Source organism: Garra rufa, chromosome 3 (genome assembly GCF_049309525.1).
Source record: "Garra rufa chromosome 3, GarRuf1.0, whole genome shotgun sequence".
Lineage (NCBI taxonomy): Eukaryota > Metazoa > Chordata > Actinopteri > Cypriniformes > Cyprinidae > Garra > Garra rufa.
Genome location: NC_133363.1, coordinates 54,235,901 through 54,259,874, shown reverse-complemented (window position 1 = coordinate 54,259,874; position 23,974 = coordinate 54,235,901). Strand labels below are relative to the sequence as shown.

Genomic DNA, 23,974 nt, shown 5'->3' with positions numbered 1-23,974 from the left:
CTAGTCTAGTCTTGTTTTCAGAAAAAAAAAAAAAAAAGTCAAAATTAGGTGCGTTTTTGCTTGAAGCAAGCTAAATAATCTGCCAGTGGGGTAAGAAAAATAATCTTGTTTTCTGTTTGAAATATGATTTTTTTTTGCTTACCCCATTGGCAGATTATTTTGCTTGTTCTAAGCAAAAACTCACATAATTCTGACTTGTTTTTTTCTGAAAACAAGACCATTTTTACTTGTTTTACTTTTATAGAAAATCCTTCTTGATTTAAGAATTTTTAGATATTTTGGCTGAAAACAAGACAAAAATCTAAGTAAGAAAAGCAATTTTTGCAGTGCTAATAATATGCTGATTTGTTGCTCAAGAAATGTTGTTTATTGTCAGTCAATGTTAAAAAACATTTGTTAGGATTGTTTTATTAGTAGAAAGATCTAAATAAGAGCATTTATTTGAAACAGAATTCTTTTGTAACATTATAAACAACACCTTTACTGTCACTTTTGATTGATTTAATCTAAAATAATGAATCCCATATTTTCAGGTGAAGATCCAGAGACCAGACGTCTGAGGACTGTAAAAAATATTGCTGACCTGCGGCAGAATTTAGAAGAGACCATGTCAAGTTTGCGGGGGACACAAGTCACACACAGGTAGATCCATCTATGTCTTGTTTTTTTACAACCTGTAAGAGAACTTTAAGAAAGAAAGTGGTTAAGATGAAGAAGAAAACAGTTCTTTGATGGACCACAAAGCCACCTTCATTCCCCTAACCCTCCATCCCAAATCCAGTTGTATTTCTGACACAAGCTGCCATAAAAGGACACTGTTTTCTAATAGTATTTTATCTTTTAAGACGGTAACAAGTAGCCATTCCTTCCTCAGCTTGACTCTTTTTACTGTAAATGACGAACTGAATAAAGTCTGTCCACCAGCTCCCCCATGCTCTTTCCATCTTGTTCTTTTTCTGAAACCTTCTTTGTTCCTCTTTTTTGATTATTCATCTAAATGACCCAGAATGCATTGCTGTGCTGGCATCATACAGTAACTGTGAACTGCTTAAGTCCATTTTAGGGCAAAATGAGAGCAGCAAGGCATATTTGTTTCCTGAGGTGTCAGAATATTGGTTACAATTCCTCAGTATTATGTATGAAGTCTTTCTTCATACTATAAGTTAAGTAAATATTGTAATTGAATGCTGCTTGGTAACAACTACTAAGTTAACTAAACTACAACAGCCCACACCTGTTGGTAAAACAGCTACCACTGTAATAAAAATAGCTAATAACATGGTATTTTTGCAGAAACTGCAGATATGTACCATAGTATAACTATACACACAGTACCAGTCAAAAGTTTTTGAACAGTAATATATTTAATGTTTTTTAGGTCTCTTCTGCTCACCAAGCCTGCATTTATTTTATCCAAAATACAGCAAAAGCAGTAATATTGTGAAATATTTTTACTGTTTAAAATAACTGCTTTCTTTTTAAATATTTTTTAAAATGTAATTTATTCCTGTGATCAAAGCAAAATCTTCAGTATCATTACCTCGATCTTCTAATATGCTGATTTGCTGTTCAAGAAACATTTTTACTAACATTATTATCTATATTTAAATCAGTTGAGGAAGTTGTTTCAGGATTCTTTGATGAATAGAAAGATCCAAAGATTTAACATTATACATGAAACCATTTAAAAGCTGAGTCAGTATCATTTTTTTTCTAATAATTTTAGAAATTATGAACTTTATTTAGCAAGGATGCTTTAAATTGATCAAACATGATGATAAAGACATTTATAATGTTACAAAAGCTTTCTATTTTCAGATAAATGCAACTGAATGAACTTTCTATTCATCAAAGAAACTTGAAAAAATTATACTCAGCGGTGTTCGACATAATAATAACAATAAATGTTTTTTAAGCAGCAAATCAGAATATTAGAATGATTTCTATAGGATCATGTGACTGGTGTAATGATGCTAAAAAATAAGCTTTAAAATCACAGGAATAAATTACTTTTTAAAATATATTCAAATAGAAAACAGTCATTTTAAATAATAAAAATACTTCAAAATGCAGGCTTGGTGTGGTGAGCAGAAGAGACTTCTTTAGAAAACATTCAAAATCTTCCTGTCCAAAAACTTTTGACTGGTAGTTTACCACACATTTTAGTTTCAAAAGGTCTGAATTTGATTTAATTTTGACTTCAAATGTTCTTTCTCTTTCAGTACACTGGAGACCACTTTTGATGGTAGCGTTACTACTGAAATGAGCAGTCGCATCCTCAGCATTGCATCTCGTCCCGGGCCGCTGTCCTGGGCTAGTCGCATGGGCCAGTCCAGCCCCCGTCTACAAGCAGGAGACGCTCCCTCGGTCGGTAACGGCTATCAGTCCCGCAGCGGAAGTGTGGCGTCCGGCCAGGGCCGGTATCTGTACCAGGCTCCCCTCCGGAAGCAGCTGGCCGCACGCGGCAGCGCCCTCTGCGGTCTGGAGCTGGGAGACAGGGTGGAGGATCTGGAGCTGGCAGGTGTGGGGCTGGAGATGAGCGGATACATGAGTGATGGAGACGTGCTGGCTAAGAACGCCCGCTCAGATGAGCTGACCAGCGGGTAAGTGTGGAAGATGGTTGTTATTGGTTAAGACAGATGATTAATGGGTTTTTTCAGTGGCTGATAATTATGGGTGTTATCTGAATGTAGTTTAGTGGAGATGAAAGGAAAATTCAAAGGCAGTTTAAAAGGTGCACAACATTATTTAGTGGTAAATTAAGTGGTAATTCTTAGTTGGTACTAGAAAAGCATTTTTATTCAATTAGTGTGTAAACCGTGTCAAAAAAAGTGCCTAAGGGAGCAGATTTGGTGTAAATATCACTATTAAAGGTCAGTTCAATTTACTGTAATGAGGCTTGTCATGTTCATAATTTGAACATTATCATATGGCATAAAACTTATCAAATTAATCATGCTTTTTGTGAAGTTCATATTTTTAGTGTGGTTTAATTGCAGTGAAGCCACTAGAGGGTGATATGGTTCTCTAAATATGAATTCACATGTTTTTCTTAGGTCTAATGTATTTTCATACTGATTTTATAAATCAGTGCATGCCTACCAGGGTCAGAAATTAACTTTTTCATTTAGGGGCAATATTTGCCTCATGGAATTGGTTTCTGGGGCTTTTTAAACCTTTGTATGGATACTGGATAGTGTTTGAGGTTACCTTATTAAATGTATTGGGAAAAGATTGTACGGTTTTGCATTGTTTTAGTAAATTTACAAATTTACAAACCATTTAAAAGTTTGGGGTTGTAAGATTTTTTTGTTAAGTTTTTGAAAGTCTTTTATGCTCACCATTCTTTATATATAAAACAAATAATAATACAGTAATTTATTACAATTAATTAAACATTTAATTTATTCATGTAATGGCAAACCTGAATTTTCTGCATCACTACTCTAGTCTTCAGTGTCTCATGATCCTTCAGAAATCATGTAATATTCTGATTTGATGCCTAAGTAAATGCAGTTCAAAAGAAAAGCATTCATTTGAAAAATAATTTTTGTAACATTAAGAATGTCTTAACTTGTAATCAATTTGATGCATCTCTCCATACAAAAAAAAGTATTAACCCCAAACATTTGAATGGTATTGTATTTCTCTAATATATCATCTTATAATAGTGCATGTTAGCCTTTTTTTGCACTCTTAAAGGGATAGTTCGCTCAAAAATGGAACTTATTTTATTTAAGTTTTATTCAAGGGTTGTTTTATTTAAGTCAACTATTATTTAAAAATGATTGTATTGCTGGTTTAAAATGGGCTTGAAAGTAAAAGTCACACACAGGATGATAGAAGCAACAGAAATAATCAAAAGATGAACATTTATTATTAAGCAAGAACACCCATGGACAAAAATATAAGACAAATTGAATTTATTTGGGTGAATACAACATAGTTTACAATATTACATACCATTAAACTCGTTTAACAATCATTTTATAAAATATGTAACATTTAAAGGTAGCATTTTAATTTTAAGTGTATTCAACCATAATCGCTTTTCACCGAAATAGTGCTAATTCTCGCACTGGTGTGTTGCCGAAATCTTAGCTGGTGATGGGCTACAATTCGCTGTGGGAACTACAGATCGCAGACCACCGCCTTGCATTTCACTCGTAGTTAAAAGATGCCATGACTGACTCCATAACCTGCCCATAAACAAACAGTACTGAGAATAGACAACATCTTTACATCAAATTAAATTTAATTCAGTATTATAACGGAAAAAAAAAAACGGTTTATGTTATACAAGGCAATAGGCCTTTCCATCATGTAAAATGACCGACATGACTGACATCTCATCCTTTTATGTTGCATTGCATATAATAATATGTGACCCTGGACCACAAAAACAGTCATAAGGTTAAATTTGACAAAACTGAGATTTATACATCATATGAAAGCTCAATAAATAAGCTTTCTATTGATGTATGGTTTGTTAGGATCGGACAATATTTGACTGAGATACATTTATTTGAAATCAGAAATCTGAGGATGCAAAAAAATCAAAAAGACTGAGAAAATCACCTTTAAAGTTGTCCAAATTAGGTTCTTAACAACAATGCATATTACAAATCAAAAATTACATTTTGATATGTTTACAGTAGGAATTTTACAAAAAATCTTCATGGAACATGAACTTTACTTAATTTCCTAATGATTTTTGGCATAAAAGAAAAATCAATAATTTTGACCCATGCAATGTATTTTTGGCTATTGCTACAAATATACCCCAGCGACTTAAGACTGGTTTTGTGGTCCAGGGTCACATATGATTTACAGCACAGTTAAGATTTTACAAATGAAATAAAATGTATACAAACCTTTATTTCAATGAAGAAGTGCATGGAGAAGATAAAGAAGATGCAAAAAGCCTGCGCTGTGACTGTAACTCAACAGCTGGTGTGGTAAATAAAATAACCCAGCATTAAAAATGCTGCAGCAGCTTAGTTACAGAACAGCTACCTAGCACCTGGGTAAAAAAATATTGTAAAAAACCCAATAAAATGATCCAACAGGCTGAACCCAACATTTGAGTTAAAAAAAAAAATAACCCAGCATTTTGTAGAGTGCAGAATAACTACCCAGCACCTGGATAAAAATATTAGAAACAACCAAATAAAATGACGCAACAGGATGAACCCAGCATTTGGGTTAAAATAAATAACCCAGCATTTTTTAGAGTGCAATAACATGATGTTTAGTCCCTGAAATGCTAATTTTACCAGTGGAACTCCACCAAAAACATGCAATTTTTACCCGGGGCCTTATTCGAAATGGGATTGGGCTTGTTTTGAGTAGCAAATGAGTGGGTTTTGTTGTGACAACCTGGCAACCCTGCCCATATTTTTCAAAATGTGCATTTTTGAGCAAACTATGCATTTAAATCTGAAACAGGAACACCATCGGGCCCGGAAATAGGCATGGGCAAGGTGGGGCAATGCCCCCCTAAATGCTGTGACTGCCCCCCCAAACGTGAAGGCATGCAAAATTCCGAATTTCATAAAAATTTAAAGTAAAATGGTCAGAGCACTCTCTGCTCGCTTTCAAACTAGCTACTGATTGGTAGATGCGTAGGGAGGGAGTGGCTACTCGCTTCACTCGCTTGCTCGTCTCTTTTGGCACGGCAGAGCTCAAAACTCAGACATCGTGCATGTAATGGCAAAATGATTGTTTCGTTTCGTTTCGTTTTTTTTTTTATTAAGTTAATTTAGAACAGCGAGTTGATCATAGCCTGTGTTTGATCAGTTTTGCCTTCTCAAATCATCACGACTTGCCTACAATAAAATCTATGGGCCTAAACGAGTCCAGGTATAAAACAATGTTAATTTCAACATTAAACTAATATAAAAGTGTTTATATTCACCGCCTGTGTTTTATTGGTAATTAATGTCAAATAAACGCTAAAACGCTGAGTCAGTGTCTCGCAAAGACGAAGTTGCCGATTGCCATTTCCTCTTGGACGCGCCTTTAGAGAGAAATTAATCTTTACAGACTACATAATGAAAGAGCTTTTGTTTTTTATTTGTTTTATTTCGTTAAGTAATAATTTAAAGCTTTCTATAAATACATGTATCTTGTCTGTGAGTTATGTATTCGCTGAGTTTTGCTGAGAAGCGCTCCTATTGAGATGACAGAAAGGGGATCATGTTTGTTTTCAACGTTTCAAGCATCGTTTGCAACGTTTTGTTGATATTGTGATATTGCATTGTTGTTATTTACTCTTACCTTTATGAGCAAAAATGACGGATTATTTTAAATAGTTTCCACTGCAAAAATGCAAGTGATTGCGCTGGCGCCTACTTGTCCTGCAAAGCGGCTCTCTGCACAAAGGATTACATATGTGCCTAATCAGTGTTGGGGAGTAACTAGTTACATGTAACGGCGTTACGTAATTTAATTACAAAATAAATGTAACAGTAATTCGTTACAGTTACTTAGAAAAATGTGTAATTAAATTACAGTTACTTACGAAAATGTTAAAGATTACAAATGGGGTTACATCTAAAAATTTTCTTTAAAAATCTGGGATATGTTGAATAATATTAATCGGTTGCTTTGCCTGTTTTTGGCCTTCTGCTAAGGCCAGTTATTAAAGCGGTGCTATTCTGATGCTTTTGATTGGTTTGAATTTGCGTAGCACCACGTCTGCCAATTACGTTAATCCTCTTTGTCAGCGCGTTCATCGTCCCCTTTGTGTATTCGAGACCAATATTAAAAACATTCATAACAAATTAGCTAGCCTGCTAGCTGCCTTTACCAGACACACTTGTATTTATGAACCCTTTTACAAAAAAAATATCGCATTTTTTCTCCTTGAATAAGGTTGGTAATGTCAGATCTAACTTGCGATTTTATCACATTAACCTATTTTAATTTTGAGTGTCATTTGTAAAATCAGTGTTTACACTAATGCGTGATTTTCAGCTGAAACGTGACTAATGATTTGAAGGATGAAAATCCGTTGCAGTTTAGTTTATTTTCGAATAATATAGATCTATTTTTCTCAAGGGCTTGAAACTTTTCTCTATAATGATCGATGTTGACCTAACGTGCCACCTAGTGGACAAATCTCTCAATTAGTTTGTCCCATTTTGTCTTGCAAAATCGAGCTATCATCTAGTGAAGCACCCCAGTTGGTCACTGAATCTAAGCAGTGTTTTAGATGAAATGTAACTATTTAAAACAATAAAAAAAACAATACCATGGATTTTATGACACAACTACAATGATGGAGTCTGTTTGGATTTGGCAGTATCTATTCTAGAATCTATTCTTTCCTCTGTTAGTGAGAAATAATTATTAGCCCTGTATGGTATAATGATTTCCCTTCACACATAGTGGTAAAAAAAAAATAGTATGCAGATTTTTACTATTTTTATTATTTCAGTAAGGAGAAGAAAACTTGTTTTTACTACATTATTATAATCTAGAATTGTGTTTTCTCTTAAATATAACTAAAAATAATTATCTATTATTTTAAATGGATAATTTAGATATTTAAAGAAATCTTTTCTAAGATTTACGTTTTTCAAGGCATTGTTACTTGCCAGTGTGTCCTGTCAAAGCTATGCAAAATTTTAATTTTGTAACAACAGTAAACATATTTTTTTGTTGTTATAAGGTCTGGTTTTGTGATGGCTGTACTTTAAAATTAAATCAATGTAATCTTAATTCAACTGATGAAAGATTTTGAAATTCTAACAGTAAACTACTGTAAGGTCACACCTGCTTGGTATAAATGCTTGAAAATGATTTAGTTGAAAATATCCATTAGAAACGTAAAAGTAATCAAAAAGTAATCAGATGTAATCAGTTACTTTACTTTTCAAGTAATTGAAAAGGTACATTACTTATTACATTTTAAATAGGGTAATTTGTAATCTGTAATCTATTACATTTCCAAAGTAACCTCCCCAACACTGTGCCTAATACCGCACATTTATATTATTTTAACATTGAAATGAACGTTGTTTTATACTTTAACTCTTTTAGGCCTAGATCTATATTTATTTTAGGCTAGTCGTGATTATCTGAGGAGGCAAAATTGATCAAACATCAACGCATTGTCTGCCGCCGCCGCTTGGTCGTTACTTTAAAAATCAAAAACTTATATTTAACAAACAAAAAATGCTCCAAACGTTTTTTTTTTCTAAATTAACTGACTTAACCTGTAAATTATTTGTTTTGTATTGATCTTTACCTTTTCCTCTTTTTACAAAATTCAGGCAATTTTTATATTTTTATCGCTTTCACTTTCTAATCGGAGATTATGTAAATAAGGCATAGCTTGCATTCACTGGATGAAATCAGTACAAGTTAATAGCGAAACTATTATAAATATATAAATAGATAAACAACAAGAGGGACCAAATCAGTCTCCAGGTAGTAGCGCCCCCCCCCAAGTGTTTAAAATGCCCCCCCACCCAGTTATGCCATCCTGGCGCCGGGCCTGAACACCATACTTTTTCCCTCTCTGCTGCCTTTACTTCAAAGCTCAGGATAGACACTAGAGAATGATTTGGGACTTTGTTTATTTCTGTGGTGCTTCAGTGAATCAGCATTGTCCTGATTCACTGAGTCAGTTCTCACGGGTAGATTTGAGTCCAGTTGTATTTCAGATACACGTATGACGTCTAATGACGCAGGTGAACGCATTAAATGCAATGAATACTGTCACCTTGCGGCTTTGGCCCTTCAGGCAGTAATAAAAGCGTCTTTAGTGCCTGTGCTCTCCCCCCTGTACTGATTGTACAGACTGAAGGGGCGATGTAACACAGATTTAACGCCCCTTCGTGCTGAAACAAGCTCTGTGCATACCTTGGCTGTGATAATGTGCAATTTTAAACCTCTTGTGTTATTATTTCTTCCTGTGTGGTTTGAACACGACAAACCGTTCTAGTGCTTCTAACATTGCCAGATTATAGAGCACAGGCAAGGTGACAGGCTGCAATTACACCTGGCTGTAAGCCTACCGTCTGGATGCAAAATATCACTTAGATGGTAATTAATAAACGTCCGGGCATCAAGAATGTGTCAAATTGGCTGTTTTGCTCACTTCTACTGCATGTCGTATGGGTGCTATTGTAATTCTGACATTTTGAATGTGAAGTCCTTAACATTGCCACTTAACTGAAAAAAGGAATCTCCTATGTGCTTTGATAAATGTCAATAGATGATGCCATGAGCATTGAGGCAAGTGAGATTGGTGTTGCAGGGCTATATCCAGTAGATGTTAGAACATGCTTGAACCAGATCTCTCATTGAAAGAGGCTCTCATGATACTGGTGCTGGATCTGATTTCCCAGGTCCCAAAGTGGTTGTTTTCACAGTCCAATCAGGATTGATGGGTTAAAAGACTAAGTGTAGAAATTCACCCCAGGCTGTTCTATGTGTGAACTCACACAGGTTGAGCTAATATGATCTCTTTCCTCTGTTCATAACAGCACTTTGATAATGGAGAGACAGGTTTGTCACATTACATCATATGTGTCGTGCTGAAATGAATATGCTCTTTAGTTAAAAGATGCTTTTATTACTGACATTGTGGTTACAGCTTCTGTGAGAAGTAAATAATTATCTGAAATGAGTTGGAAATGCTGGAAATCATGCCAGTGGGTAGAGTTTGTCTTTAGTTTGTTTGGCCTTTTCCAGTTGTGTTGGTTTTGGTGGTTTTGCTTTGGTAGGCCACAAAACGCATGCCAAGTCCTTAAGTGTTCCTCTTCAAACACACATTTTACAGTAGCTGTCAGATCATGAATACTTTGTCATCAGGTCACAGAAACATCCACATTCAGAAGTTTAAGTTCATGATCTCACAATGCATGATAACCAGATAAAAGTTTGTCTCAAAACTGATTTTCTTATATTCAGGTTTTTAGGGTTTTTTAAAATCATTGAAAAAATATTATGATGTTTTATATAGGTTGGTGTTTTGCATTTGAATTTGATCTCTTTTAACTTTCTTTTTAAAGATTTTTATTGATTGAAATCATTGAAATCAATATTTTAGTTACTTGTTTATTTATTTATTTATTGACACATCACCCAAATTTAACAAGGAAAAAAAAGATTTATTTTCTTTAGCATTAATAAAGGTCATTTTTGCAAATTTAAATCTGAATTCTCATATTGACTCAATATTTCAGAATATAATATAATATAATATGTAATATATTTTATTTTTATCAGATTTTTATCATATTCAGGTTTACTTTAATTTTAATTTTATTTTTCTCTTCATAAATATATATATATATGTATCGAAATAAGTATATAATATAAAAAATAGTTTAATAAATTATGTCTTATACAGCCTTAATCATCCATTTTATATTTTTAGATTTGAATGTTTTTACTGGTTTGTTTTGGATTAATGACTGTAGTATTTATTTGCAATTAATTGATTTAATTGCCGATTAATATATCACAAGAAAAAAAGAAGATGAGTTATCTTTAGCATAGATGAAATAAAGACTGATTTGGGATCATTGAGAATTTTTCATAGTCATTTTTGCAAATTTGAATTTAAATTGTCACATTGACCTAATGTTTCAAATTATAATATATCATGTCTTGATTCGTTTTACCTACCCTGAAGCAGCCAAAATGTATTAAACAAATAAATAAATACATTTGAATGTTTTTACTGGATTTTTTGTGGATTAATGACTGTAGTATTTATTAGCAACTAATTAATTTAATTTAACAATTAATTCATTAATTTACCTATTAATATGTCAGAGAACTCTACATTTTGCAGATTATAATGTAATGTAAAAAACAGGTTAATAAATGACTTGTACAGCCATAATCATCCCGTTTGCTTTTCAGACGTCAGACTCAAACATTGAATCTGTGTCATCAGTTTAGTCTTAACTCTCCTCTTAACTTTCTTTCCTGTTCCCTCTCTTTCTCATCCCCCTCTTTCTTCCCCTCATGTGCTGCCCTTCTCCCAAAACCCCTCCAGGCTCTCTTGGCCTCTCTTGGTCTGTTCATTGGATGGGGGTTGTGTTTATGTGAGGGTATGTGTGTGTGTTTTGGGGAAGGGGGTGGTTGTTTTAGCCTCCTCCCTCTTCACCAAACAGTCCAGCGCACCGGCACAAACTCCAGCCACTCACACACAGAAAAGTAGAGACATAGAGTATACTCCAGCACTAGAGTAAACGCATGCAAAACATATTCATAACCTCACACACTCACACGCTAATGCAAATAAACACAACAGAGAGCGTGCATCTTCCACAGGATCTCACCTGTGCTTTGACAAATTAAACGCCTGGTGGATTTTTAACACAGCAAGGTATGTCAGTCATTGTTGTCAACTTGTATTATCGTTAGCATGTGACCATTAATGCTTTTAGAGATAGTAAAAGTTAAAGATATTATGTTTAAAGGTTTAATGTACTCTAGACTGGTAACTTCAAGCATTGTTGATGATTGTATATATGAGTGCAAATGTTATGAAAATGTGTTGCAAATAAAATCTAAGTCATATTTCACCACAAAATAAAATTCGAAATAAAATGTAGAAAAATGTAAATATATTTTTTGCATTTGTTACATTACTTTAATGCCATTCATGCATATATTATATTATATATTTAATGACATTCATGTATTATATTATACTAATGTCCTAGGAACACTACACTTTTTTTTTACATGTGGGTCAAAGACAAAAAAAGGTTTAAGCATAAAAACAATAAGTGTAATTTTTCTTTAAAGTGTTGTTTTTCAAATAAAAAAAAATAATAAAAAGTTTTCTGTTTAATTTAAGTGCATTTTTGTTTTTCTGAGCCAAAAATAAATATACAACCAAAATTATTATAATAATAATATATTAAAATAATATTAAAAGACAAATTACTTTCACCCCAATTACTAATAAGTTGTAATTCTACATTTTTAAAAATTTGCCACTATCCTAGGTTTTGTCCATTTGTCAGTAAGAATTTGAAACACAGTAAAATTTAATATGCTCCCTTATTATTTTATATGTTTTAATATGTACAAGTCATAAGCATGATCTTTGAATTTTTACATAAATAATGTGTTGCACTGAATAACAATGTAACATTATTGCAACCAAATTCTGACATTTTATTCTCCAAAAACGTATTTGAAACCTTAAAAGTAGACACTTTACTTACATCGAATGTGCTTTCTATGGACATAAAATCACTTTTGTAATTTTCTTTTGACGTGGATATCTTAACGTTTTTGACCCATCTACATTTTAAGCATTGCTTTCATGACAATTAAGATTATATGGTGAAATACAAGCTGGACTTTTTGTGCAATTCACCCATAATCTCAAAGATATGGAGGGAAATTGAGAGTTGGAGGTGTGTGGAGGTGGTCTAAGCAGAGATGTTGGACCGTTAGCTGTCTGGAGGTTTTTGGCAACCTATAAAGCCACAGTATTCCAGCAGCTCGTTCTCAATATGATGTGAATGTAGTTTACACAAAGAGGCACTGTACCAACTCACAAGCGCACACTAACAGACGCACAACTGTCTTTCCTTGAGTGTAGACTGGGGATTTTATTCCAGTGTCCAGTGGGAACTGTGGGAGAGTGAGTGACTATGAGCAGTGAGGAATCTATTGACAGGGCAAATATTTGGAAGAGTGTCCGATTTTGTTTTAGTTCCCCGAGGGTTTGTTTTTCTCTAAGTAGCCCTTTCACCCACCTAAACTTTATAGACGTGTGTGAATGGATGAATGGATAAAGAAATTAGTGATGCTGCTTGAGTGAAAACTGCATGCACACATCTGGTGTTATTGGACAGCAGCAGTAAGCTGATGGTTGTTGGATGTTTTTTATCTGTTTAAGAATATTATGAATGTGTGTAATTATCATTCATGATTAATGTGAAGTCTTGTCTGACATGACGGATCATTTTCCTTTTTTCGGAGTGAGTGTGAATGATTGACCCCACTAACCCTATGCTGCACGCACGCACGCACACACACACACACACACACACACACACACACACACACACACACACACACACACACTCATGTTAGGTTTACATGTTTTATAGGGATATTCCATAGGCGTAATGGTTTTTATACTGTACAAACCGTACTTTCTATCACCCTACACCTACCCTACACCTAAACCTAGCCCTCACAGGAGATTGTGCACACTTTTACTTCCTCCAAAAAACTCATTGTGCATGATTTATAAGCCTGTTTCCTCATGGGGACCTGAGAAATGTCCCCACAAGGTCAAAATCTACTGGTATTCCTATCTTTGTGGGGACATTTGGTCCCCACAACGTGATGAATTCCAGGTACACACACACACACACACACACACACACACACACACACACACACACACTTCCTGTTGCCTGATTTAAACCAGCGAAGGGCTGAATGTCATGAGGGCTCTATTAGTTGAAAGACTGTTTAGCTTAGTTTTTGACTAAAATGTTCAACACTAGTTCTGCAGCTGATTTTTCCCTCCCTTGAATGTCCCATTTGCCCTAAAAATTTAGAAATTCAAAAAATGAAACATTTAAAGCATTCCCTTAGACTGATCATAATGAATATAATTATTTGCATTGTTATGTTTATTTATTGGTATGATCTGCTGACCAGAATTAGTAGAAAAGGTAATAAAATATAATAGAATAGATTTAAATTATCTTGGTAATCTTCAGTTTTCTGACATATTAATTGCTTAATTATTTTAATTTATTATTTTATTATTTTATTTAAATAATTAAATGTAATATAATATAATATAATATTTGATTTATTTAAATTAATTATTTAAATTAACGTAATTATGTAAATTATTCATTTAAATTAATTACTTAACATTTTCTAGATATTAAGTTATCTGACATAATTGTTTTTTTTTTAATTAAATATAATATAATATAATAATAGATTTAATTTATCTAGGTAATCTTGAATTACCTGGCATTAATTGTTTTGTTATATTGAATTATTTTAAGAATTAAATGTAATATAATATAATATAATATAATATAATATAATATAATGTAATGTAATTTTAATTTAATTTATTTAAATAAATTATTTAAATTAATTTAATTATTTAAAAGTATTTAAATTATTCATTTAAATGACTTAATTTACATTTTCTAGGTATTGTTGAGTTCTCTGACATATTAATTGCTTAATGTTATATTTAATTTTTTGAGAACTGATTTATATTGATAATGTAATAATATAATATAGTATAATATATATTTACATTATCTAGGTAATCTTGAGTTATCTGACAGTAATTGTTTTGTTATATTTAATTATTTTTAGAATTAAATGTAATATAATATATTTAGTTTTCTGACATATTGCTTTTTAAGAATTTAATATAATATAATATATTATATATATATTATATATTTTTATTAAGTGGTTTGTTTTAGATTAATGGTTGTAGTATTTATTTATTATTTATTAGCAATACATGTATTCATTTATTTAACAAAACTCTACATTGTCTAGAGATTGTTATAATAGTATATTATATTATATCATATCATCTACCATTATATTATATTATATTCTATTTTGCATTTATTTATTTCTACTTACAAGATATGAGACCTAACTACAGTATGGTTTTCATCAGTCAGTGGTTATGTAGTATCTGTGAACAGTTTCATTGCTTTTGAATGTTTTTATGTCCACTTTTTGTGTAATAATTTTGATTGAATGCATAATGTAGAATCTCTGTTTGTGTATGTGTGTGTTTTCTCAGGTACATGACGGATGGGGGATTGAGTCTGTATACGCGCCGACTGAACCGCTTACCGGATGGAATGGCAATGGTTCGGGAAAGTCTGCAGCGCAATGCCTCTACTGGTCAGGGAGATGCAGACAGGTACCTAAAAGATCTTTCTCATCACCCTGATCATGAGTAAATCTTATATTCTCCACATACACAAAATGTGGATTCACTCCTGGATTTAAATGCCATGGTCATTTTTTAAACTTTCGTATTAAAAAGTTATGACAATAATATCAGCTTGTGTAGCTGATCACGTTTAACTGTTTTGTCTGAATACAGCCCTATCATCACAGCTGCATTGGTTTTAGAGGCTGCTGTAGGTCTATATTAAGTTCAGAAGGGGAAATCCTGTATGGAGGTGGCTCTGGTTGGTGATGGCACGCTCCATTACAGACAAGAAAAGAAAAAATAGGTCTTCCATTGAGTTGAGCTTGCACACACCACTAGCTTTCAAAAGAAAGTAAACAACTGAAATGATGGCCTGTCACCACAACCCTCTCTGTTGCAGATCTAGGTTGTAGGTTGTGGGTGTAACCCTGCAGAATGGCTACGACTGCCCCCTCTTAAACTATCATGTTTAATTAGCATGTGTATTTATATGTGTTTGAGTCCTTCAGCTGGCAGAGGGACAGATGTGTGTGTGAGCCAGATGAGATGCCACTCATTCAGTTATTACATCACTACATTTAGCCCTTCAGCTAGTTATCTAGATAGTCTGGATATATATATACTGGATCACATTTACAGTTGCGTGTTTGCTGCGTAAAACAGTCAGTTGATTTTCGTGTTGGTCTGAATGATAATGCAAATTCATTCGTTGCCACTAGGTGGCGGTTTTGGAGCAGCAAAAATAGCTGTTTTCTGCTTTTTATTCTGCTGCAGCTGTGGAATATTGCTCATCCAATGGCAATTCAGTTGGTTGTTGCCACCATTGGGCTATTGCTGAAACAATATGACATATTTATATTGATATTTATAAATATATTTACATGCTGCTGTTAAGTAATTTACAGAATTTTATTGAACGCAGATTAGCAAATCAAAATGTATGACTTTCTTAAATGCAGTTATAAATGATTGTCAATAGTATTATTGTTAATAGAAAGAGTTTTTTAAAAGTCAGAAAAGTCTTCTTTTTTAGTCAAAATATATAAAAATTAAAAGAAAAGAAATACAAAAGAAAAGAAAAATTGGTATTAAAATTTTCCTTAGTATTATATTTAAATATTTAATATTTTATGTTGTTTGTAATATTGAAATCTAAATTAATCTAAATGTAAAAGTAAACTTCATATATTCATATACATTTCAAAATCACTGTTTAGTAGTTGTTATATTTAAACTATTAAATATTATTTAATCACTAGTTAAACTGGTTAGTTTATTTTTCATCATAGATTTTAGTATATATTTTTTTTAAATATAATTTATTCCTGTGATGCAAAGCTGAATTTTCATCAGCCATTAATAATAAAAGCTGATGCTTTACTTTTATTATCGATGTTGTAAACGGTTGTGGTGCTTAATATTTTTTTGTAGCCTGTAATTTTTTTTTCACGATTCTTTGATGACAATTTAATCAATATAAAAATCTTTTCTGGCAAAATACATCTTTGCTATCACTTTTTATCAGTTTAATACATCCTTGGTGAATAAAAGTATTAATTTCTTTAAAAAAATCTACCAACCACAAACTTTTTTTTTTTTCTTTTTAACTTTAATTTATTAAAGAATCCTGGAATAAATATAAAGCAGCACAACTGTTTTTAACACTGATTATAAATCAGCATATTAGACTGATTTCTGAAGGATCATATGACACTGAAGACTGGAGTAATGATGCTGAAAATTCAGCTTTGCATCACAGGAATAAATTACATTTTGAAATATATTCACATAGTAAACAGCTACTTTGCATTATAATAATTTTCACAATATTGCTTTTTTAAATTTTTGATCATATAAATGCAGCCTTGACAAGCATAAAAAAAATAAAAAGAACATACTGATCCCAAACTTGACAGTGAACGTCAGTGTAATATTTATACTTTTAACTTTTTTTTTTTTAAAAGTACTTCTTGTTGTACAGGTGTATAATTTAGTAATCTTCAGTTTTGCATATGACATTTAACACAAGACATACTGTCTCATTCATATAGACAAAACACAAATGTGAAAACAATCCAGCCCATCTGATTTGAATTCCCTTTCTCTGCATCAGAACAAAAGAGCTTGTCTGTCTGATGGACCATTTGCATGGATCTGTTAACAAACAGATGCTTTCAAATTCGATCAAGACTGTCTTGAGAATCACCTATTATCTTTCATATAATAGCATTTGACCATTTCACACTATATAACTGTGGCCAGTGTTTATAATTTATAATTATAAGAGTATATTGGGGAGGGTTACTTAAATGTACCCCCTACACATTCAAATATATGCATCCTTCACCCATGAGGGTCTTTTTCTTGTTAGGACTTGACCACAGGATGAGCACATGGGGGAATTCCTCACTATCTCTCCCATCTCTTTATAGTCTCGTCCCCTCGTTTTCTGTTCCCTTCAGACTCCGTACATCAGAGGAAATGAACAGCACAGTGATGAAATGATATAATATGGGTGTTTCATGCACCATAAAAAGCCTCCCGCTATTTTGGACGGTTCCCCTCCCTCCATTTCTGAGAACAAGTCCCCTCCACTGTGCTGAGGATGTTGTGGTTAACCTCCAGCCTCTAAACATCTACCACTGTCTCTGCTGCCCTGAAACTCGTCCATTACTCTATCTCTCTCGCGCTTTGTTTCTCTCTTTCAGACAGATCTATCCGTTATCTTCCCCTTTTTGTTCTGGAACCCAATCATCCTTCCTTCCTTTCACCATCTTTTTACCACACACCACATTAGTATGTTTGGTTTCTTCCCTCACTGCAAAGCAGACAATTTAATCATGAGAGCTTCTTTATGAATGCAATATCAGAAGTTGTTGTGTTTCCCACATTGGAAAGAGCTTTGGTATGGCACAAAAGATTTGGACGTTTAAGCAATCAGGGCATATGACATTTTTTTACACGAGAAGCATAGCATAGTATTTTATGTTTTTTTTTTTTTTGTTTTTTTTTTTTTTGTAAAGAAATATTTCTCCCCAAAAATTTAAATGTAGTTTTTATTACCTTTTTACATACTGTCTCGCACCCTTAGGCTGTTTTTGCTATTGTACCTTTAAGAGGAAAGTCATAAAAGAGTAAATAATGACAGAATTTTCATTTTATTATTGTTAACTAAAACTATTAAAAATCTTTTTTGGTAATTGAAATAAAGCTGAAATAAAATAAGTTCTAAAACTGAAACTGAAAAAAGAAATTAATAAAATAATAAAAGCTATATAGAATTAGAGAAAGCTAATAAAATGTCAAAAAAGATTTAATATTACTAAAACTTAAATTAAAATGAAAAATAAAATGCATAGATAATAGCTAATTAAACTTTATAAATAGTATAATAGTATAGAGCCCTATGAAATCTGTTTTATTTTTTCCAAATTCCATTTTTCCTGTTTTAATTTTTCAGGATTTCCTTTTTCCCATTTTATTCTTTTTTTAATGGTTAAAATAAAAAATATTAATCAAAAAGCATGTCTATTTAATTGAAATCGTGAAACATACACAGTTTAACAATTTAAAAAAAAAAATCAAGTTTAGTTTAATTTATCAAATTCTATCTTTCCTTTCATTTTCTGGATTCCAGTTTAATGGTTTTATTATTTTTTAATAATCAAAAGCATCTCAGATTTTTTTAAAATAGTTTATTATCATTATTTCTTTCTTTTTTTTTTTTCAAAAATATGTGTTGTGTATTTAAATATTAATTTAAATGTTTCAGTTAAATAAATTCAACTGAATATTTTTTAATAACAATTTTATTTATTAGTATCAATAAATTGAGTAATATATTTCTGTCACAGTTTCTTCAAATTAAACCAAACTTTTATTTTGATTAAGACATTCAAGTTTCTGTTTATATATGATATAATGATAGATTTTCTCAAAAGAAATCAGTTATGGAGATTATGTTTGTGTACTCAGATATTAAGTGTGTAGTAAACAAAAACGAATGCTTCTGGGCCATTCATTCACACAGAACATGCAGGATTCATATTTAAATAGTATTTTTTTGGCTTAATATTCACAGTCACTAGTCTATATTGTTTTGATTTAAGTGTACTAACCTGCGTTTGATTTATTCATCCAAAATTTGGCATTTAGCAATTCCATGACATTTAGCTTTATACAGTAAATTCCATTTTTATGATATGATATACTGCGATTCTGTCCATGTATTCCGCATTGCAGAAATCATAGAGCCTAATAGTATATAAATAATACTGGTGTATTTAGGTACCACAGAGTGAGTAAAAAAAAAAAAAGTTTTCCAGTATATGCCTTCATATGGAATTGATAAATAATTCCATCAGTTAATCGGATGAGTCATTTCTCTCTTTTATTTGTTGTTGGATTCTTGGAAGACACCACATGATACTCTTTATGATGGCATGGTGTTATTTACAGCTCATATAATTAACCACGAATCATTACGTCATGTTCTAGTGTCCTAATGAGGGGAAAACATTTCACAAGTCCCTGGGGTGTCCTGTTTTAAATAACACTTCTTCTGGCAGGAGTGTAGATAAAAGGGAGAGAGATAGCATGAGAGAGGCCCTGGGAACGACACAGCCGTTTTTCTCCACCACATGTTTGACTGTGTAAGAGGTTTAAGGTCAGAGCACTTCAGATGACCCCGATCTGAACTCCGGACAGGCATTTAAACAGCAAAGACCAGCTAAAGACCTTCAGCTGGGTCTGAACTAGTGTACACTTCTAAGGCTGTCAGAAGATTGAAGCATAGGACAGAGCAAGGCAAACACAGCATGCATTTTTCTGAGCAGGTGCTCTTGATCACTGATATGGAATTGTGTGTGTGTGTGTGTGTGTGTGTGTGTGTAATCATCTTGTGTGATATTGTAGGATCCTTCTTCCCTTTGTTTGCGCAGACTCACTTCCCTCCGCCCCTCAGCCTGATCTGTCTGCAGCACACCTGTGCAGCCATAAGACACTTGGGTATGAGGGCCTACCATCCCTCTAATCTGTATATGTGGATGTCCAGGACTGGTTTTCAACTATAAAGACTAAAGTATTCCTGGTTCGTCTGATATCCACTTGGTGATATGCTAAGAAAAGTGTCTTAAAGGAGAAGTTCACTTTCAGAACAATAATGTACTCACCCCCTTGTCATCCAAGATGTTCGTGTCTTTCTTTCTTCAGTCGTAAAGAAATTTTTTTTTTGAGGAAAACATTTCAGGATTTCTCTCCAAAATGCAGTTTCAATGCAGATTCATAGGGCTCTAAACAATCTCAGCCTAGTAAGAAGGGTCTTATGTAGTGAAACAATTGGTTACTTTCTTTAAAAAAAAAAAAAAAAAAAAATTGACAGTTTATATACTTAACCTCAGATGCTCATCTTGTCTTATTCTGCGTGAACTCTGTGTATTCTGGTTCAAGACAGTTAGGGTAGGCCGAAAGAATCGTCCTACGTGGCTGCAGAAGTACTGACCCAGTGTTTACAAAGTTAACATGCTCTTAAGTTAACATGAAATTAACATTAACTAAGATTAATAAATGCTGTAGAAGTATTGTTAATTCTTAGTTCATGTTAAATAATCTAGTTAACTAAAGAGCCTTATTGTAAAGAGTAAGCAATAAAAAAATCTTAAAAAATGTAAAAATCAAAACGTTTGAATGTTTGAATTAGAAGACGACTTCTTCTTTTTTTAATGGTCAGCTTCTACTTGCATGAAAACATTTTCTCTTATGGCACTGAAAATGAGAGATTCCTCCACCAGCCCACGTCTGTCAAGATTCCCACCGCCTCAGAAAACCTTTGCCGATCAAAATGAAGACTTGCCCTGGAATCTGGAATTGGAGAGTTAGGATTTGCAGCATTTAAAAAGCAGAGCAGTGAAGCGAAAGTGATGAGTGTGGGGTAGGTGGACTTCAGATATACTCAAACGGAATATATCAGGGTTTATTTGGACATTATGGTTATTTTTAGAAACAGTAAAACGAAATAGAGCTGGTAGTAAAGTACAGAGAACACATATATGCTGATAGAGAGATTGTATGAGATACATTTAACAGATGGATCGGCCTCTTTGCTCTTCTCAGTGTAAATTGATATGGCGTAACATTAACTCCAGTTATGGCATCATCATCACAGTAGTGTTTCATGTGTGCATGTCTCTGTGTTTAAATGCTTTAAACGTCAGAGTCTGCACATTTTAAGTGTGATTACACACACACTTTACAGGTAACTGGATCAACATGATGGTCATGTTGAAGCATTCAAAGCAGGCAGACCTCATAACCAGAGACAGAGAAATTCTGGGCATCTCACATGCGCGATTCTTTCAGGCCATGATGAAAGCTCTGTTGCTAAGGAAAGTTCGGCAGATGAGAGACTGTGTGTGTGTGTGTGTGTGTGTGTGTGTGTGTGTGTGTGTGTGTGTGTGTGTGTGTGTGTGTGCCTGGTATTCATCACGTTGTGGGGACAAGGATAGGAATACCAGTAGATTTTGACCTTGTGGGGACATTTCTCAGGTCCCCATGAGGAAACAGGCTTATAAATCATGCACAATAGAGTTTTTTTGAGGAAGTAAAAGTGTGCACAATCTCCTGTGAGGGCTAGGTTTAGGTGTAGGGTAGGTGTAGGGCGATAGAAAGTACGGTTTGTACAGTATAAAAACCATTACGCCTATGAAATGTCCCCATAAAACATGTAAACCCTACGTGTGTGTGTGTGTGTGTGTGTGCATGTGGTGGGGGGATGTGGTTGTACGTCCACTCTAGGCGCTAAATTCAATACATATGTGTTTATGTAGGTCCTGGACTTGAAGTAGTGTTTGCTAAAGCAAGAGAATCATTTAAAAATTAAAACATGAATCTTTTTTTGAACACTATGGTCTTCTGATGTACTAGTCCTTCATTTCCAGACATGTCGTACCAGGTCAATAATGTCAATAATGAGACGTGAAAACCAATTTTGTTCAGTGTCATTGTTGACAAACCTGGCACTTCTTGAGGTTTCTATGTAGGAAAACACTTTTTTTTTTAGACGAATAAGGACTTAAATTTCTCGCGTGTAGCTCTTACATAGATTACTAGTGTGCAAGTCATGTGGAACACCTCAGAAACAGCAAATATTATTTATTGATTTTTGGAAACCTTTTTGTAGTGAAGACTCAATCGAGTCAGTTCAAACAGAACTGATTTGTTCAAATGAACTGGACCAACTCTTAACCGAAGTCTGATCACAGAAGAGACCTTTATGAGCAAATTAATGAAGTAGTGCATGTAAAAAGGGGGGAAAACGATAACCACAGACGAAAGAATAAAAAGCCTGTTGACCTATCATTGTTTTGTGGTCAGAGAGAGCTTTGTCATTCTCCTACCGCAGAGCTGAGCATAGAAAGGTCTGGAATGCCCCAAAATGTTTGGGAACGTAATGGTCTTCTTAAAGCTCTGCCAGTTAACCTACTCCACCCCACACACACTCTCGCCTGGTTTAACCCCGACTCCCTCCTTTCTTGCACTAAGGTTTATTGCATTGATACCAGATTGTGTGTGAGGGGGGTTCGAGGCAGTATAACGCTGCATGTATGTTTTGTGCTAGCCATAACAGTATTTTTTATATTTAGTGGAATAAATGAAATATGTATCAGGTTACGTAATATAAAAATGAAAAAGGGTGTTTTATAAAACATATAAAACATTATTGTTTCTGTTTTATTCTAAACACTATTTGGAAATTACAAAATAAATTACAATTATGTTATTTTATGGAAAAATTCTGTAAAAACAGGCTGAAATATATATATAAATACAAATAATAATAATGAAATCATTAAGTTAAAATTGATGAATGTAACCTCATTATTTATGTTTAATTGTAAACTTTAGTTGGAAATTACGTAATAAATTACAATTATTTTATTTTATTTTATTTTATTTTATTGTATGGGAAAATCAATTGTACTGAAAAAGAAATGTATGTATATATATATATATATATATATATATATATATATATATATATATATATATATATATATATAATAATGAAATCATTAAGTTAAAATGGATGCATTTAACATTATTTATGTTTAATTCTAAACACTAGTTGGACATTACAAAATAAATTACAATTATTTACTTTAATTTAATGTTAAAATTCAGAGAAAACAGACTGAAAATAAAATAATAATAATAATAATAATAATAATAATAATAATGAAATCGTTAAACTAAACACTAGCTGAAAATTGCAAAATAAATTACAATTGTTTTATTTTATTTTATTTTATTTTATTTTAAATATCCAACAATACTCTATAATGTATATATTTCTGTGGGAAATCTATGGTTAAATACTAAGTAAATAAATTATGAGGTTAATTAGTTATTTTTATTTTGACAGTCAAAGTTTTGTTTGTATACCTAACAGTACACTAATACTTAATAAAACAGATAGATTTTTTAAATAATTATGAATAATTGTTATAAATGCAAAAATAGTTTATATATTTATAATATTTTTCACTTATAAATTCTTTATATTACAATTATGTACTATATGTACTATAATTCTATAACCTATATATACTAAATTCTATATTCTATACATTATAAATTCTTTATACTAAAAATATAGTATATAAAACAAATTATAAATATATACAGTCATTTACAGTCATATACAGTCACAGGTTTATATTTTTATTGGTAGCTGAAACCATTATCAGTTATTAATTCTAATTCTCAGTTATACCGTTGCCTTATTAACCATCAAGTCTATTTAAATGAGATCTGTGTGCGTGCTGAAGTAACTGACGTCAGCCCTCCAGGTTTTAGCTAAGGTTACGGTTCTCAGGGAGAAACGCAGGCTGCGGTGGGCTCTTGCGGAGGTGCTGTTTAAAGCAGGCCAGCTGGTTAGCCTGCTGGGCCGCTGGAGACAGTAATGGCAGGGTAGCGAGCCAGAGAGAAGCCCTCATTCAAGCTACACTCAAAACGCTGATCTCTAATTAGCATCCTAGACCC

General features: G+C 32.8%; 1 protein-coding gene across 4 annotated transcripts in view; it reads left to right on the top strand.

Annotated features, from left to right (window-relative positions):
• The window catches only part of nav2a (neuron navigator 2a), a 226,426-nt gene that overhangs the window by 159,916 nt on the left and 42,536 nt on the right, over nt 1–23,974 (top strand). For all 4 annotated transcript variants that reach the window (XM_073836405.1, XM_073836404.1, XM_073836403.1 and 1 more), the window contains exons 9-11: nt 534–642; nt 2,223–2,603; nt 14,798–14,920. In XM_073836405.1, coding sequence (XP_073692506.1) covers nt 534–642; nt 2,223–2,603; nt 14,798–14,920 — 613 coding nt within the window. The remainder of the gene's footprint in view (nt 1–533; nt 643–2,222; nt 2,604–14,797; nt 14,921–23,974) is intronic.